General features: G+C 34.1%; 1 protein-coding gene and 1 long non-coding RNA gene across 6 annotated transcripts in view; one reads left to right on the top strand and one right to left on the bottom strand.

Moving 5' to 3' along the window:
• Positions 1–19,155, top strand: part of LOC123385090 — a 191,906-nt gene that overhangs the window by 33,070 nt on the left and 139,681 nt on the right. The window lies entirely within an intron of this gene.
• Positions 13,836–19,155, bottom strand: part of ARAP2 (ArfGAP with RhoGAP domain, ankyrin repeat and PH domain 2) — a 211,663-nt gene continuing 206,343 nt past the window's right edge. For all 5 annotated transcript variants that reach the window (XM_045056485.1, XM_045056484.1, XM_003985471.6 and 2 more), the window contains one exon: positions 13,836–16,054. In XM_045056485.1, coding sequence (XP_044912420.1) covers positions 15,671–16,054 — 384 coding nt within the window. In that variant the 3' untranslated portion in view covers positions 13,836–15,670. The remainder of the gene's footprint in view (positions 16,055–19,155) is intronic.

Genomic DNA, 19,155 nt, shown 5'->3' with positions numbered 1-19,155 from the left:
TTTTATGTCCTCCTTGATTGCTATTTTTGTTGAAATGTAATCCTATGTTTCATAATATAGATAATACGTATATAGGAAACAAACATAATAGTTGGTTAGATTTTGGCACAGCATGTTCAAAGTTTTTACTAATAAAGTCTAAAATAAAAAGAAAATTTTCTTGAAAGGCATTATCCTAATGCTGCAAACTATTTCCTACTGTGAGATTTCAAATATGTTACTCTATGCCTGAAACATTTTTGCCCAAATTTTCATCAGGTCACCTAATTGCTCATGATTTATGTAGTGTCATTCACAGAAAATGGAAGTGACTCCCCAATAAGGTTTGGTTCCCTTGTTACATGCTTTTTGTACCTTTTCTTGAAAGTATTAGAGAATGCAAATCAATATATTTATTAGGCAGTAGTATTTAATATGATTCTTACTAAGCAGTACATTTCTTGAGAATTAAAATAATCTATTTTGCTTGCCTCTGAATTGCAACCACCTAAATAGAACCTTGTTTCATCAGTTATTTGACCCAAGTGCTGTGAATGATTCTGTCCCTTTAAGATTCATTTATCTTTTCTCTGATTATGTATTAATTTCATAATTTAACTCTTGAAAGTTCTATCTCAATCCTACCCAGGTTCCCATGAGCTATCTCATTGACTCTCCAAACATTGAAAAAGTTGCAGAATAAACTATCTACACTATAAGATTATAGTGCTTTATAGTTTTCAGAGTATAGGTATTTTATGTCCTTAAGTTTATTCCTAAGTATTTTATTATTTTTGGTGCAATTGTAAATGGGGTTGCTTTCTTAATTTCTCTTTCTGTTGCTTCATTATTAGTATATACAAATGCAACAGATTGCTGTGTATTAACTTTTTATCCTGTGACTTTACTGAATTTATTTATGAGTTTTAGAAGTTTTTTGGTGGAGTCTTTAGAGTTTTCTATATGTAATATTATGTTACCTGCAAATAGTGAAAGTTTGACTTCTTCCTTACCAATCTGGATGTCTTTTATTTCTTTTTATTGTCTGATTGCTGTGGCTACGACTTCCAGTACTATGTTGCATAAAAGTGGTGAGAGTAGACATCCTTGTCTTGTTCTTGATCTTAGAGGAAAAGCTTTCGGTCTTTCACAGTTGAGTATCATGGTAGCTATGGGTTTTTCATAAACAGTCTTTATATTGAGGTATGTTCCCTCTAAACCCACTTTGTTGAGGGTTTTTATCATGAGTGGATGTTGTGCTTCATGAAATGCTTTCTCTATATATTGAGATGGTCATATGGTTATTATCCTTTCTCTTATGAATGTAATGGATCATATTGATTTGCAAATATTGAACCACCCTTGCATCCCTGGAAAAAATCCCACTTGATCATTTTTGCATTGAAATTCATCAGAAATATTCGCCTTTTTTTTTTTTTTTTTTTTGTAGTGTCTTTGGTGTTTTGGTATCCGTTAATGCTAGCCTTTGGTATCCGTTAATGCTAGAATGAATTTGGAAATTTTCCTTCCCCTTCTATTTTTGGAAAGTTTGAGAAGAATAGGTATTAGCTCTTTAAATTCATCTGTGAAATTATATGGCCTTGGAATTTGGTTTGTTGGGAATTATTTTTATGACTGATTCAATTTTATTGCTCATAATTCCTCTGTTCAAATTTTCTATTTCTTCCTGCTTCAAATTTGAATGGTTATATGTTTTAGGAATTTGTCCTTTTCTCTTGGATGTCTCATTTGTTGGCATTTAATTTTTCATAATATTCTTTTCATATCCTTTGCATTTCTGTGGTGTCAGTGTTATTTCTTTTTCCGATTTTGAGTTCTCTTTTCTTGATGTATCTCACTAAAGTTTTAGCAATTTTGTTTATTTTTTCATAAAATAGCTACTGATTTCATTAATGTTTTTCTTCTATTCTTTTATTTAATTCTGCTCGTATTATTTCTTTCCTTCTTCTGGCTTTTGGCTGTTTTCTTTTTTCTTCTCCTTTAGGTATAAGGTTATAAGCAGTTATATTTAAGTAGGTATTTTAAGAAAATATTCATTTTATTGAAGATATTATTGAAAATCTTTTTTTTTTCCTCCTATACATTTCTTTAGAGGATCATCAAAAAGTAGTTCTTTATGTATTTCATTACTGATGTGAAATCTAGAAAGTATCATAAGTTTGGATATACTTGAGATATGGATATTTTCATCCAGTTGAATTCCATACCTTCCACAATGCACTTGTTTATATCTTCTGGCAATTTAGGGTTTTTGTTTTTAATTAAATGCAGTATGTTTGTTTTTCACATGATACTCCATGTGATATGACAGGAAGAACAATTCTTTGTTACATTCTTTTTGGCTATTATGTCTTCCACTCAAAAAGACTTCTAAACATTTGTTTATGTTAATAAAATTTTGTACAGTTGAATATTGAGCATCAAATTACTTTACCCACCCCAAAAATTTGCAGAGACTTGTTTAGAAAAATCCTCCTTGTTTAGAAAAATCTCACTCATGAAGCCTTCATGCCATCATTATTAGTTAACATTTTAAGAAATGAACATTTCTAGGTTCATAAATTGCTTTCTTAATTTCTCTTTCTGTTGCTTCATTATCAGTGTATGGAAATGCAACAATTTCTTTAGTGGGTATAATTTTCAAATATTTTTGATAACTATAATTTTAGGTGACTTTTGGTCATATTACCTTAGAGCATCCATGTTTGCTTCAAGAGGATGCTGTGAAGTGCTTCGGTTATTTATGTGATCAAGAAGGTAAGAGAAAAGGACAAAACCAACTTAAGTTCACATCAATATGACTTCCATTCCACAGTTTGTTTTCTCCTTCTTTGCCTACCCTTCTAGAAATCTTTTAAACAAAGTGTCCTTTTCTAAGGAACTTGGAAACTTTCTTAGAAACTTTTCTAAGTTTATTTAGTGAAAATAAGTAAATATTTATAAATCCACTTAAATAGTCATGTATGAACTATAATATAATGCAATGAGCTTAACTGTTAACTCTCCCCTACTGCAAAACTCACTCTTTCTTCAGGAAATTCAGATACTGCTTGTGATATGTGACAGAGGGAAACCAAGTGAACATGTCCTTGGTCAATCTATATATTCAATATTAATAAAGTTTTTAACAAAAATAAATTCAGATAGCTTTCTGCACTCTTTTTATACCTTCAGTGAATCTAGCCATTTTCTGGACCCCTACCCTAGTGCTTTCTAAAAATTCATACTGAAAAATAGGGCATGTTATATTTATAAATTCTGAAATTTTCTTTGAGTTAAATGTTGAACATCCAAATAGAGCCATTAAACTCTTAAATAGAAATAACAAACAATAAAATCTGACATTTATTAGGAAAAATATACATTTCAGTGAATGCAATTTGAATGTGAATATAAAAATAAAATCGCCAGGAAACAGAATCATTAATAGCTTTTAATTGGTACACATTGGAAAGGAAGTTGGAATGAAAGCAGCAAGTTATTGAACTTATTCATAAGGAGCAAACACTAATTTATTCTAGTTGTTAGTGTTAATATAGTCTGCAGCAGTGGACAAATCAATGTTAATTGAGTTCTAAAAGGAACACATGCAGGAAATAGCTTTCACTATTATGAACAGTGGGTACATATGAAAAGACAGCATTGATATTAAATACAGTTTAATTAAGTTCTGAATACTTTTATTAACATCAGAAATGCTAGACAGAGTGAATAAATTATATACACACTTAAGGTTGTATTCTTTTTTCCCCAACACTTTATTATGCAAACATTTGAACATGCAGCAAAACTGGAAAAACTTTTTAGTGAATAACCTAAACTCCATCACCTAGATTCTACCATTAACATTTTACCATAGTTCTCATTCATACTATCTATCTTTCTGACTATTCATCCATGAATTCATCTTATTTTTTATTCATTTAAATTGCAAACATCTCACCAACTTCCTCAAATACTTTAGCATGCAGTTCTTTACTAAAATTTATGTAAAATAAAGCACATATATTTTTAGTGTACATTCTCTGAGTTTTGATGAATGCATACATCTGTATAGCCCAAACCTCTATCAAGATACAGAACATAATTCTCCACTCTAGAGTTACCTCCTTATCATTCCAGTCAGCCCCCATTTCCAACCAAGACCATTATTGTAATATTGTGACTTATAAAATATATATAAATATAAATATAAATATAAATATAAATATAAATATAAATATAAATATAAATATAAATAAATATAGTCTTTATCCCTATATCTGGCAAAGAGCTCCTAAAACCCTTGGCATTTCCTCTAATGGCAGTGATAAGGCTTGCCTTTTCTTATGTGAATGAGGTGGCTTTTGGACACCACCTAAGAATGGTGTCTGGTCATCAGTATAGCCAACCAGGTGATGAGACAGTTGGAACTTTCAGTCTTCCCTCCTGACATCCAGGGCAGGGAGAGGGGCCAAAGAATTGATTTCAGTCACAAATGTCCAATGATTTAATCAAACATACCTATGTGGGACACATGGGTAGCTCAGTCAGTTAAGCATCCAACTCGGTTTCGGCACAGGTCGTGATCTTATGGTTCATGGTTTTGAGCTCTGCATTGGACCTCTCCCACTTGCTCTCCTCTCTCTCAAAATAAATGATTAAGCTTAAATAAAAGCATACCTATGTAATAAAGCTTCCATGAAAACATGAAAGGAGAGCTTCCAGGTTGGTGATCATGTGGAGATTTGAGGAGAGTGGAAGTTCCTGCATCTCTTCTTTGTGTCTCTTCCTGAGTGTCATCCTTTTGTAATAAACCATAATCTAGTAAGTAAAATGTTTCTGAGTTCTGAGCCACTCTAGCAAATTAGTTGAACTCAGGGAAGGGGGTTGTTGGGACCTCCAATTGTCATCCGATAGGCCAGAAGCACATGAAACAACCTGGAGCTTTGGTATCTGAAAGAGGGAGAGCAGCCCAGAAGTACTGAGACTTTAACTTGTGCAATCTGAGGTCTTGAGGTAGATAATGTTGTAATTAGGTTGAATTACAGGATACCCAGCTGGTGTTGGAACATTGCTTGGTGGTGTGGGAAAACTCCCCCGCCGCCCAACACATACACTGAAAATTGGTGCTTAGGTTCAACTCGTTGAACTACTATGATTTTCCACTACAATGCTGCATATTTCTAAAAGTGATCAACTAAAGAAAAGAAATTACCACCTATTCAACTGCTGGGCTTTGATTTTCCAAAGACATTGGTAATACTTTCTCTCATTAAAAGAAAAATATTTCAAAGTGTACTTGTGAAATACTTCTGCATCTTTCCAACAGTTGAGTAAAGACTGGAGTTGTTAAAGTAAATATTTATTTAAAGGGATGTTATGTTTACTTGAAGATAGGAGCATTAGGCCACCTCCATCAAATCTCAGCTAGTTATCTTCATTATGGATGAACCACGGTCATCTACTTGATTATCTCACAAATTTAGATTCTGTTTTGAAATTTCTGGCTAACTCAATACCAACCATACAGTAGGTACACAATAAATATCTGTTAAATGGAATAAAAGAGTGACTAAAACAACAGAAAGAATGAGGAGGGAACTAACATTTACTAAGGGTTTAGAAATGTGACTAGCATTATGCTACATGTTTTTAAAATATCATCTTGCTTTTCTTTAAAGAAAAATCCTGCAAGTTAGGTACACTTTGTGAATGCTTTGTACATGATAAATGCTCAATATATCACAATAACCTAACTAAATGAATCACTATAACTGCTGAACTGTGCAGGCTGTAATTTACTCAAAGGTTTTAACCCCCAAGAACATCAGAGAAGCAATTGGATTACTCATGTGCAATAGGCTTAACACTAAACCTTTTTATATCCGCAAATTTTGACTGGACTAGAAAAGAGTAGTTCTAGAGACTTTTTAAAAACATATAAACCATCGGCATTTGATGATATTGCTCTCTCCTAAAAAACATAAAAAATAGCAACTTTATTTCAGGGTCAGAATTTTTCCTACTATAATTGGTAAGTTAAAAGAGCTACACAATTTCCGATGAGCATACATTTCCAGTATTCCATACCAAAAGCAATTCAATTTTAATATAACTATTTCAGAACTGCAATGGGAATTTATAAGGACATGCATTTTCAAGACCAAGCTGGAAAATTAATTTTAATCAGAATTGAGGGAGACCAGAACTGGACATCCACGATAAAATGATGTTTTTATACAACAAGTGAAAGAATCTCAATTTTCTATTTAAATGCTATTAACAAAGAGGGAAAAAAGCAAATTAAAAGGGCAAAATGAACAAATGAGTATACAAGATAACACTAAACAAAAAAAATACTACACCATTACCACAAACTGCCAGATAAATATTTATCAAAATCTGGAAATAATTTTCACTGAGTGTAAGGCTGATGTCTGCTCATATTCATGCAGTCATCCAGAAATATTTATTAAGCACCTTGTCCTGTGGCATAATAGGAAATTCCTTAAAGGCCTTTTGGTTACTTATAATACATTTTATAATGATTGTTGATTACAAATGAGGCCAGGAATTTGTTTTGCAGTAATAATTTAAAATGTGTATTGCCAGAAATTTATTGTTCAAGCTTAATGACTGATTGGCAAATTATATCTTTAAAAATATGTAACAACTCCTGGTGTTGATTTTGTCAGTTGAATAGTCAACTGTTAGAAATGATTTAAATGTTTCTAGTGTTTGAGTTGTACTGGTTGTTTAAGAGCACGTTTACAATATTTAAAAAGTGATTGAATCCATTTACAGATGTGAGTACATCTGTCACTAAATTAAGTTTGTTATTCTACTAAAATTCTATAAAGAAGCCTCAATTATAGTAATTTTATAAGATGATTAAAAGTCTTAGACAAAGTTTGATTTATCTGGAATGAGTGTAAGGTATTCTTTGCCTATTTGCACACACTATTCTTCATGAGATGTTTCCCACAGTGGCTGCACCATTTTGCATTCGCACCAACAATGCACAAGACTTCCCTTTTCTCCAAGTCCTCGCCAACACTTGTTGTCATTTGGATACCAGCCATTCTGACAGGTATAAGGTATTATCTCATTGTAGTTTTGATTTGCAATTTTCTGATGATTAGAGATGTTCAGCATCTTTTCATGTGTCTTTCTGATATCTGCAGGACTTCGTTGGAAAAAGTGTCTATTCAGGTCTCTGCCCATTTTGTAATTGTGATCATTTGTTTCTTTGATGTTGAGTTGTAGAAGTTCTTTATATATTTTGGATATTAACTCCTTATTGGATATGTAATTTGTGAATATCTTCTCCCATTCAGTAGGTTGCCTTTTCATTTTATTAATTTCTTTAATTGTGCAGAACTTTTACTTTGGTATAGTCCCACTAGTTTAATTTTACTTTTGTTTCCCTTCCCTTGGGAGACAAATCTAGAAAAATACTAAGGCTGATCTCAAAGAGATTACTATCTATATTTTCTCCTAGGAGTTTCATGGTTTCAGTTCTCACATTTAGGTCTTTAATTCATTTTGAGTTTATGTTTGTGTATGGTATAAGAAAGTCATCCAGTTTCATTGTTTTGCATGTAGATGTCCAGTGCTCCCAGCAACACTTATTGAGTAGATTTTTCCCCCACTGTATATTCTTGCCTCCTGTGTCATAGATTAATTGACCATATAAGCATGTTTATAAATTATTTTTATATTATACGTTTTGTAGTATATCTTTAAATCCGGAATTGTGATACTATCAGTTTTTGTTCTTTCTCAAGATCGTTGTGGTTCTTCAAGCTCTTTGGTGGCTCCAGACAAATTTTGGTATTATTTGTTCTAGTTCTATAAAAAATGCTATTGGTATTTTGATAGGAATTGTACTGAATATCTTTTATGTAGTATGGATATTTTAACGATATTAGTCTTATATAAGCATGCTATAATTTTCCACTTGTGTCATCATCATTTTTTTTTATCAATGTCTTATGGCTTTCAGAGTACTTGGTTAAATTTATTCCTAGGTATTTTATCACTTTGGTATAATTGGAAATGGGGTTGTTTCCTTGGTTTTCTTTCTGCTACTTTATTATTTCTGTATAGAATTGCAACAGATTTCTATACGTTAGTTTCATATCTTTCTAACATTACTGAATTAATTTATCAGGTGTAATAGTTTTTTTGGTGGTATTTAGGATTTTCTGCAGTATAGAATTTCAGGTCTCTAGTCAAAATTTTACCTTTCTCACCAATTTGTAAGCCTTTTATTTCTTGTCTGATTGCTGTGGCTAGGACTTCTAGTACTATGTTGAGTAAAAGTGCTAAGAGTGGACATCCTTGTCTTGTTCCTGATTTTAAAGGAAAAGCTCTCAGTTTTTCACCATTGAGCATCATGGTAGGTGTGGGTTTCTTATATATGGTTTTGTTATGTTGAGATATGTTCTCCTTAAACCTTTGTTGAAAGCTTTTATTATGAATGGATTTGTATTTTGTCAGATGTATTTTCTGCATCTATTGAGAGGGTCATGTGGTTTTATTCTTTCTTTTATGAATGTGATGTACCACATTGATTGATTTAGATATCTCGAACCACCCTGGCATTTCTCCAATAAATACCCCTTGATCATGATGAATGATTTTTTAAATGTATTGTTAAATTTGGTTTGCAGTGTATTTCTGTACATTATTTTTGTATCCTGCAACTTAATTCATTTCTCAACTGCCAAATTTTTTTTTGGTAGAGTCTTGAGGTTTTTTATATACAGTATCATGTCATCTGCAAATAGTAAAAGTTTTACTTCTTTGTTACCAATTTGAATGACTTTTATTCTTTTTTCTTGTCTGATTCCTTTGGCTAGGACAGTAAAAGTGCTGAATGGACATTCTTGTCTTGTTCCTGATCTTAGGAGAAAGTTCTCAGTTTTTTACAAGTGCATATAATGTCAGCTGTGGGTTTTTCTTATATTGCTTTTGTTATGTTGAGTATGTTCCCTCTAAACCTATTTTGTTGAGGGTTTTTAGCATGAATGGATATTTTACTTTGTTAAATGCTTTTTTTTCATCTGTTGAAATGATCATATGGTTTTGATCCTTTGTCTTATTGATGTGACGTATCATGTTGATGATTTGTGAATATAGAACCATCCTTACTTCCTAGAAATAAATCCCACTTAATCATAGTGAATGATTCTTTAATGTATTGTTGGATTCAGTTTGCTATTTTGTTGAGGGTTTCTTCATCTGTGTTCATCAGGGATATTGGCCTGTAGTTTGTGGGTTTTTTTGTTTTTTGTTTTTTGTTTTTGGAGTGTCTTTATCTGGTTTTAGTATCAGAAGGGTGGATGCCTTTTATTTTATGCCAGATAGTGAAAAGATTTTTTGAAGCTCTACATAATATTATATTTCTTCAGAGAGCATTTATGTTTTCCTCTTTTAGTAGAGGAAGATGGTAATCTTGACCCAATCAGGGTCTAAACTGAATTGAGTTCATGAGGCAGTTTTGACCATGTTCTGTTAAGATTCCAATTCATACCTGCTCTGACCATATGGATCTCTCAGGATTCCAACTGGAGCTTGTATGTTCACAAGAGAACCTCTCCACGATAGTAAATAAACTTGAATCTTTGATTTCTTAGTACTAGAAGCCTACAAAAAACTCAACTCTGCTATAGAAGACTTCCCACTGAGCTTATTAGCCTACTGCCATAGGCATCATTATTTCAGTAAGTTGTCTTAAAAGCGGAAACCAGCTATAGTCAGTTTTTATTTTTCCCTTCCTGGGATTTTTGTCCCTTGAGTCTCCAAATTTGTCTCCTTAGCTATATAAGAGTCCAAAATCTTTGCTGATTTCTCTCTCTGTGAAAAGCATCTCTCAACTTGATCAAAGACCAGATTATTTTCAACTTATTTCCTTATGCATAGATTCTGTGAATAGCCCCAGAAAAAGAGAAGCTGTACAATATCAGCTCACATCTTGAATGTTCCTGCTTCCTCAGAATATTGGCACATTTATTCCTACTGCTTTCAGCAACAGACTTTATAAATTTTTTTTTAATCCATTGTTCCTAGCTCTTGGTGGGATGACTTTTCTTCTTCAAACTATTTCCTTATGCCATGACTTCATTTGTTTACTGTATATTTCACTAGTGACTATAGACTATGGTACAGGCACTGTTCTGGGTGCTGGGAATATATTGATGACCTAAGATTCTACACTGACAGATTCTAGTGTAAATAATAAGACACTTAAAATATATACTAATAAATATGTACATTGTTAGATGGTGATGAATTCCTATGTTAAGAAGATACAGGGATAGAAAGTGATGATGCCATTTTATATGGGATGTTTAGAGAAGGTCTGTCTGGTAAGGAGCTATTTGATGACATAAATGAAGGTAAGACGTGTATGTCTGGACTGTGTGCTACTGACAGGGAATAGTTCCTGCAAAGCTAAAGCATTTTCATGTTTGGTGATTTTGAGGAACAAGTATGCTTGTAGCAAAGTGAGGGAGGTGAGGATTGGTGAGATGACAGAAGTAGCAGTTGGCACATTGAAACCAATTATTCCAGGGCTTCCATTTATAGATTACATTCCATTTAACAGAAATAGAAACCTATTCAGGGGTTGGTACGAGAGACTATTTTATATTTAAGAAGATTAATTTGGATTTTCTTATATTTAAAAAGGTTAGTCTGTGATTTGTTCCACATAGTACAAGTGAAAAAAGTTGAATCTTTTGTAATCTTTCAGGTGAGATAGGTCAGTGGCCTGAACAATCTAATGCAGAGTGGAGAAGTGTGGACTTTTGAGCTAGACTGCCTGCATTCAAATGCCAACTTTGCTTATCATTACCTGAATAATCTGCTTAATCTGTCTGTACCTGAGTCCTGGGAAGGGTAGAAGAGGGTAGAATGGAAAGGATAAAGAGATTTAGATATAGTGTATTTGAGATGACAGCTGGACACTCAGTGGAAATGTAAATTACAGTCAGAAACTCAGTGGGTAGGTCCAGGCTGGAACTAAATGTATGGGATAGACACGAATATGTACTATATTTGAAACTATGAGATTAGATGGGTTCCTCTAGGAATTCATTTATATAGAGATGAGTATCCATTAGGGGATCCAAGACTGACTAGTGAAGAAGAAAACCACATGACAGAAATATCATGGGGACCAATGCTAGAATATATTTCACAAAGGTGGGATGACCAACTGTGTCAAACGCTACAGATGGTGAAAGGTCAGGTACAATGACTGAAATGACTGAAAAGTGACCATTTGAATTAGCAATGAGGTTGTTTTGACCTTACCGGGAGCAGTTATGGTAAATGGCAGGGAACAGAAGGCTGAATGAAGAGGGTTCAGAGAGAAAATGGGAGGGGATGAAAAAGGTGGTAAGTGAGACAGTTTGCTGGAAGGGAAGATGAGATCCCCTCTAATGATATATACATGTCACTTTGATTTGATGAAGGTTAATTTTGATCCAGTCTCAGGCAGGATTATGGTTTGGCTTATCTGTGTTGATTGACATGACTTTATGTCTCTACCTAGTCTAGTGAATACTCCCGTTATTGAACTCAAGATCTGAGTTGTTCGTTGAAAGGATTCACAGTATTCTCTTTCAAGTATGTGAAGGGTTGGCATCTTCTCTGCAGGAAGAGTGTTCTTGATGTCATAGAATTTGAATCTTTACAAGCAGGCCCAAGCTATAATTTTGCTGGGCAAAATTTCAATGGTTTATGCTGTATTACTTCAGCATTTAAGTTACCTTGCTAGCTGACTTCTAAGCAGTTACATCTCCACATGGTCTCTCATCCTCCATTAATCATTTATGATAGCTAGAATATTACATTGTATTGATTACACTGATGTCATGTTACCAAGATATTCTGAGATGTGGGGGAACAAGAGTGTAAGAACCAATACTTGTAAGTATTCTGTTTATCTGACATCTTTATTTAACATTATTAAAGTGTGCTAGGGCTTTCACTAACAAAATATGACAGACTGGGTAGCTTAAACAATAGGACTTTTTCTTACAGTGCTAGAGGCTAGAAGTCTAAGACCAAGATGTTAAAGAGTTTGGTTTTGTCTGAGGCCTCTCTCCTTGGCTTGCGGAAAGCCGGCCTCTTGCCGTGTCTTCACCCAGTCTTTCTTCTGTGCACATACATCCCCTGGTGTTTCTTCATGTGTCCAAATTTCCTTATTTAAGGACACCAGTCAGATTTGATCAGGGCCCATACTAATAATCGACTCTTTAAAGGCCTCATCTCTAAATATTCCATATTCTGGGGTACTGGGGATTAGGGATTCAATATATGGAGTTTGGAGGAACACAATTCAGCCCACGACCTATGGTAATCTGTTGTATTAGTGCATATTTTAAAAGAGAAGGGAAAAAAAAAACATTGATAGAGGCAATTTGAAACCAGTAGGAAGCCTCAGAACTTGAACCAAATGACAGCTAGAAAAACTAATACGTTAATAAGTAATATTTATTAAACCTCTATGCAATAGATGTGTGTATGTCTATACACACATACACATATAAATGTGTGTGTGTGTGTGTATATATATATATATATATATATATATATATATATATTTATAAAATTAGTCATCACAAAATGCCTACCAGATAGGTATTATTCCCAGTTCTCAGATAAGGACATTTAGATTCTGAACACGAATCCTATAATTCATAAAAGGTCTTAAATCTATAGAGTTATCTGAATTATTAAGTTTACATTCAACATATGATACCATAGCAGAGAGGATAGGAATATACAATACTAGCTTAGAACATTTTCAATAAAAATAACTGAGATATAAAACAGATAAACTTTCGTTACCTGTAATATTCATTTCTGTGCTTTGCATTTCCAAATGATTAGAGATAAACGTACACATGACAGAAAACTGTTCGCGTTATAAACTTAATTCTTCTTGTTTTAATGTTTGTGAGAGAGAGAGAGAGAAAGAGGGGGGGGGGGCAGAGTGAGGTGGAGACATAGAATCTGAAGCAGGCTCTAGGCTCTGAGCTGTCAACACAGAACCCGACACAGGGCTTGAACTCATGGAACACAAGATCATGACCTGAGCTGAAGTCAGATGCTTAACTGACTTAGCCACCCAGGTGCCCCTAGTTCTATCTTTTGACGAGTGAATGATAATTATCAAAGCTTTGGTGCAGATAGTTTTAAGATAGTAAAGTTTTTTTTTTTTAATGTAATCTCTATACACAATGTGGGGCTCACACTTCACAACCCCGAGATCAAGAGTAGTATGCTCTACCAGGGTGTCCCATAAGATGGTAAAAGTTTAATCATCTTTTCTCCAGAGGAATTATCAAAAGTTTGAGCAAACATGAAAATATCTGAACAGTACAATCTCTTCAAATAAATTTGATGCATTTTCAAAAATATTTCCTTTTGCAATATACAGTTATGTGTATTTTAGAATTATAAATTGTCCTCTAAACAACACAAACTGGCAGCTATTAATGTACACAAGTCATATTTTGCTTCAATTACTTGTGCTTAGTTCTGAATTCTCAATGCCATTTGGATAAATCGTCAGGTACTGATTTGTTTAGAGGTCAAATATTTAAAATCCATGCCTCGTAATTAATCTTAGGGCTATAGAAATGAAAGAGGACCATCAATATGTTTGTGTCACATCTGTGTATATTAATCATTTAAAATAATAGAATATTCATAATGATTGGAAAAAATGAAAGCTTGTTTGAAGTATATATAATTCAAATTATTAAAAAGAAAAGGTAAGATGATCAAATTTATTTCTAAATAACCTTTAACTTCAGAAAATAATCACATTCAAGTGAACTTGTAAAACAACTGAATTTTTATTCAAAATATGAGATGTCATCGTTAGCCCTTATCTTACTCTTGAAAAATGGAGACAAACATACAGGAAAGGAAGGGAAACAGAGCTATTTGATTCTAAGCTCAAGTTTCAAAAGTCTTCAGAGAAGGCAGGTAAAAAACTCCAGATACTTTCCCATGGTCAAATATAGTCCATATGCCTCATCCCATAAATATTATAATTTATTAGGGATAATAGTTTTAGGTTTTTTTCCTAAGTACCATGATTTCTTGCTTTGCATGAATGAAGGCTCCCCAGCGCTGCCACCTATTTCATAAACTGACCTGCAGTTTCTTTAGAATTTTTTTTTTTTTTAATCAGTACAGATTTAAAGAATAAATATCACACCTCCATGGTAAACTATTTTATCACCACCAAATAGAAGTGGTCAGTATTTTACAAGGAAGAAATTCAGAGTATTTAAGAGTACATTCCTATACAACGACCGGACTCACAAAAGTATGGGCTTTTGTATAACAGATTCTGAAGAAGACCCTGAAAAGGGGGGTAAAATAAGTCGCTGAAATAAGACCTAGCTATATAAGAAAATTTTAATCAAACCTCATCAGACCTAACAAAATTCATAGGAAATGGATGAAAAGCGCTGTCCCTAAAGTGAACTATACTTAGTATCGTCTGTTGGAGGAAAACCAACAACTCAGTAGCTGACCCTAATGTGGAGGCAAAAAACAGAGGGCTTTATCATTTATTAGGCAAAGGAAGAGACTTTTTTTTTTTTTTTAAAAAAAGAGACCTGATTAAATGTGAACTGGTAGCTGCCAAAAGTGGGGTAAACTATCCCCCACTCTAAAATGGCCATATGTTGTATATTTCCAGTTAATTATGACGTTGTGGAGAAAGAGATCACAACCTTACTTAAAATAAGAAATGAAATACAAGGTAAAGCAATGACAAAAAAATTAAAACACAGTAACAAAACCCTGTGATAATGAATTTGTACAAAATCCATAGTAAGGAATTTTAAAAAAATGTACACAGCAACAGTCAGTGCAAATGGCAACCATGCCAGGTCTTCAATGCAGTGTTAAGTTTCTTCTTAGCAGCCACCTGCGAAGAACTGGAGAGTAGTGAATGCACACCATGGATGGTTCCCTAACACCATAAGTAAGTGTGGCCAGTGCCATGATTCATGTTTGTTGGCTGAACATTACCTTGGGAAGCAGTCACTAGACTTTTTTTCTTAACAGGCAGTTCCTCATTAATAAGTTCTGGTCCATAGTGAACTAGAATGAATCTTAATGGACCTCCTTGGTTTTTGTTAACTCTTGCTTCATTTGAAAACTCCAATGTTTGACAGGCAGCCACTAAAATAAATCCTCCCTCTTTACAACTTCCCTTTCTTTTCCATATGGTGGACCCTATGTAAACCTAAAAACATATGGTAACTTAATATACAAGGTTTCTCAAAGTGCAAAATGTGATACATATAATTTCATAGGCTTCAGTTAAAACATTTTATACAATACAGTACAGTTTGAGATTTCTGCTCATAAATTACACCATTCAACAGACAACTACTGTAAAAGCCTGGCTGACTCACAGTAACCCAATGCCTTCTTACACAAGGTTAATACACTTAAACGGTACAAATTTTGTTCAGGCCAAAAAAACCATAATCTTACACTTATCACATATGTACATATACATTTTAAAATGCTATTTAAATGCTTACGTATAGCTAGACAAATCTCACAAACCATGAATTACTGTTTGGTTTCTGGTTTGCACGCAAACACTGTATACAATATTACAAAAAAATAATCTGCAAAACTATTTTATCTCTTTCTGCAAGACCGGCTCATCCTGTAAGTCTTTTGGAAGGGCTCTTGTCCGTTGCAGAACCAGGCTAAGTTCTTCAATAACCTTTGATGGTAACTTACTATCAGAGTCTAAAACAGCTTTGCCATTGCTGTCCTCGGGTTTCCTCCATGTCTTGAGGGCTTTCTGGCTTTTCTGTTGCCCGTGAAGGACCTCAGTCTCCGTGTCCTCCAGACAGTTGAAACTCCGATGTTTTCTGGTTCTAGTTCGAAGTTTCTCGTCCTTGTGCTCCAGGCACTGGGCCACCATGGAGGCTCTCTCCTTTAAGCTGCCATCCCCAAGCTCTTGGTCACGCTTTTCACTGAGCCTCAGCCGTTCCAGCTCTGCTCTCGCACTCTGAAAATAAAATACAACATCTCAGGAGAAAGCAGGATTCGGTACAATTTACATTGAAAACACATTCCACAGAAATGTGCATGCTTCTTATTTTGAGCTTATTTCTGTGACTTAGGTTCTAGCTTTACTTTGACACAAGTGCAATGTCAGAATTCACTGACCAAGAGATCAATACAGTCATCTTACAGGTATAAAATCAAATGAAAGGTAGACCATGGAAATTCATTTTAACATACACTTAAATTACAGCTTCAGAGAGGTCTCTCAGGTTATTCAGATGGACTCTCATCGCCTTTTTAAAAAAATTTATTTAAATCCAAGTTAGTTAAATAGTGTAATAATGGTTTCAGAAATAGCAGTTAGTGATTCATCACTTACATAAAACACCCGGTGCTCATCCCAACAAGTGCCCTCCTTAATGCCAACTGCCTATTTAACCCATCCCCCGACCCAACACCCCTCCAGCAACTCTGTTTGGCCTCTGTATTTAAGTCTCTTATGGTTTGCCTCCCTAGTTTCATCTTATTTTTCCTTCCCTCCCCCTATGTTCATCAGTCTTGTTTCTTAAATTCCATATATGAGTGAAATCATATAATATTTATCTTTCTCTGACATTTTGCTTAGTATAATACATTCTAGTTCCATCCACATTGTTGTAAATGGCAAGATTTCATTCTTTTTGTTGGCCAATATTCCATTGTATGTATGTATGGGTATATACCACCTTTTCGTTATTCGTCAATGGACATTTGGGCTCTTTCCATAATTTTTCTATTGTCAATAGTGCCGCTATAAACATTGGGGTGCATGTGCCCCTCTGAGCATTTTTGTATCCTTTGGATAAATACCTAGTAGAGCAATTACTGGGTTGCAGGGTAGTTCTATTTTTAATTTGTTAAGAAACCTCCATACCGTTCTCCAGAGTGGCTGTACCAGTTTGCATTCCCACCAGCAGTGCAAAAGAGAATTCTTTCTCCACATCCTTGCCAACATTTGTTGTTTCCTGATTTGTTAATGTTAGCCATTCTGACAGGTGTGAGGTGGTATCTCATTATGGTTTTGATTTGTATTTCCTGATGATGAGTGATGCTGAGCATCTGTTCCTGTGTCTGTTAGCCATCTGGATGTCTTCTTTGGAAAAGTGTCCATATCTTTTGCCCATTTCTTCACTAGACTGTTTTTTGGGTGCTGAGTTTAAGTTCTTTATAAATTTTGGATAGGAACCCTTTTTCTGATATGTCATTTGCAAGTATCTTCTCCCATTCTGTCAGTTGCCTTTTAGTTTTGTTGTTTCCTTCGTTGTGCAGAACCCTTTTATTTTCATGAGGTCCCAATAGTTCATTTTTGGTTTTGTTTCCCTGGCCTCTGGAGACAAGTCTAGTAAGAAGTTGCTGTGGCCGAGGTATTGACTTTCATTTCAAACTTGCCTCTTACAATTCATTTCTGCTTAAATGTGCCATATGTTGGTATATGTGTAATTCCTACAGTGTCATGTACGTGGCTACAGGATTTGGGGATACACCCTATACTTGTACTACAGCCCCCTCTTTGAGACTGACAGTACATATTAGTATATTAAAGATGTTGAGCAGGTCTATCGCAGAGAAATATGTTTGACTTCTTTTTCTGCTCTTTTCCTCCTCCTCTAATACCCGACCAGTGAAATCCTTCCTCCCACACAATGTCTTTTAGAATCCTGCAGATCCAGTATTTCTGAAAATACTGAAATAACTGAAAATATTGAAATTAATGTGTATTAATATATAACTTAAATATATTCCTATTAAATATAAGTATTAAATATAAATTGATAATATTAAATAAATATGTATTTATGTATTAAAACTCACTTTTGGATCCGAGAATTAGAGCACACTTTCATTTGCTGAACTATAAAGGCATGCTTTCTTAACTAGTGTTCAGGATGTCTTGTGACTGGGCAATTTCTGGCATACAGAACTCCCATCAGATCATCAAAGAGTTGGGGGATATAGCTCAGGGGCAGAGCATCTGACTGCAGATTATCAGAGCACAACAACTGAATAAAGTGTAAGACAGAGGAACAAACAACAGACAATCAAGCATATGGCAGTGTGGAGCCACTGAACAAGGAAGGATACCCAACAAACTGGATCAGAGTGTAGGTGGAGTAGAAAAAAAAGTTATTTTTCTTTTCACAAGAAGAATTGAAGAAATGTCTTTGAAAGTTTCCTGGTAAAAGGTGCAAAACCTAAAAAGCAAATATCTGAAGGAGAATTTGAGTTATGAATGTTGAAACTAGATGAAATGTTAATCTGGTTATTATGTGTGACACTGAGTGGCATAAATGGAAGACACTCTCAATATAATTATGTTTAAAAGTCAACTCCCCAACTCTCTCTCTTTTTCTCCACAGTGCTTACTCGTGTGATTATCCGAATGCCCTGCTACCAAGTTGACTCAATGCAAGCAGGGGGTTTTGATTTGTTCACTGAATGTGAACCCAGTATAGTGCCTATACTTAGGATATGATTGCTAACTTGTCGAATATTGAATAAAGGTTTAAAATTTTTCAAATATATAACACAGTTTTTTATTTTCTTAAATTCCATTCAATCCAGACATGAAATTAAAACATACAAACTCAGGCTGAATATAAATATTTTCACAAATATATTTTATAACTTGGAATTTTGTGAAAAAAAATTATGCTTATATATCTCAGGGAAATACATTTCATCTGCTCTAAAAACTGATGAAATATTTAGTACCTAGCTTAATTCCAAAGTTTCATTAGACTACATTAAAATATGGAGACAGCTGTGATGTTTGCACCATGTGAATGTAATTAATGCCACTGAACTACACTTAAATAGGATTAAAATGAACAGTTTTATGTTACGTATATTTTACCAAAACAAAATACCCCTCCCCCAAGATGAAAGATGAATGAGAATGATGGCTAACCAGCATAGGGATACGACTGGGAGTTTATAAATAAATATTAACCACGGTAAGACTTACTTGGCATCTATTACCCAGGGAAAATTAAGGAGCAATATAGACTTTTTTCTTATTGAAGTATAGTTGACACACAATGTTACATTAGTTTCAGGTGTACA

This window comes from Felis catus, chromosome B1 (assembly GCF_018350175.1).
Source record: "Felis catus isolate Fca126 chromosome B1, F.catus_Fca126_mat1.0, whole genome shotgun sequence".
In the NCBI taxonomy this organism is placed as follows: Eukaryota; Metazoa; Chordata; class Mammalia; order Carnivora; family Felidae; genus Felis; species Felis catus.
The sequence above is the reverse complement of the archived record's forward strand: the minus strand, read 5'-3'. Positions and strand labels throughout refer to the sequence as shown.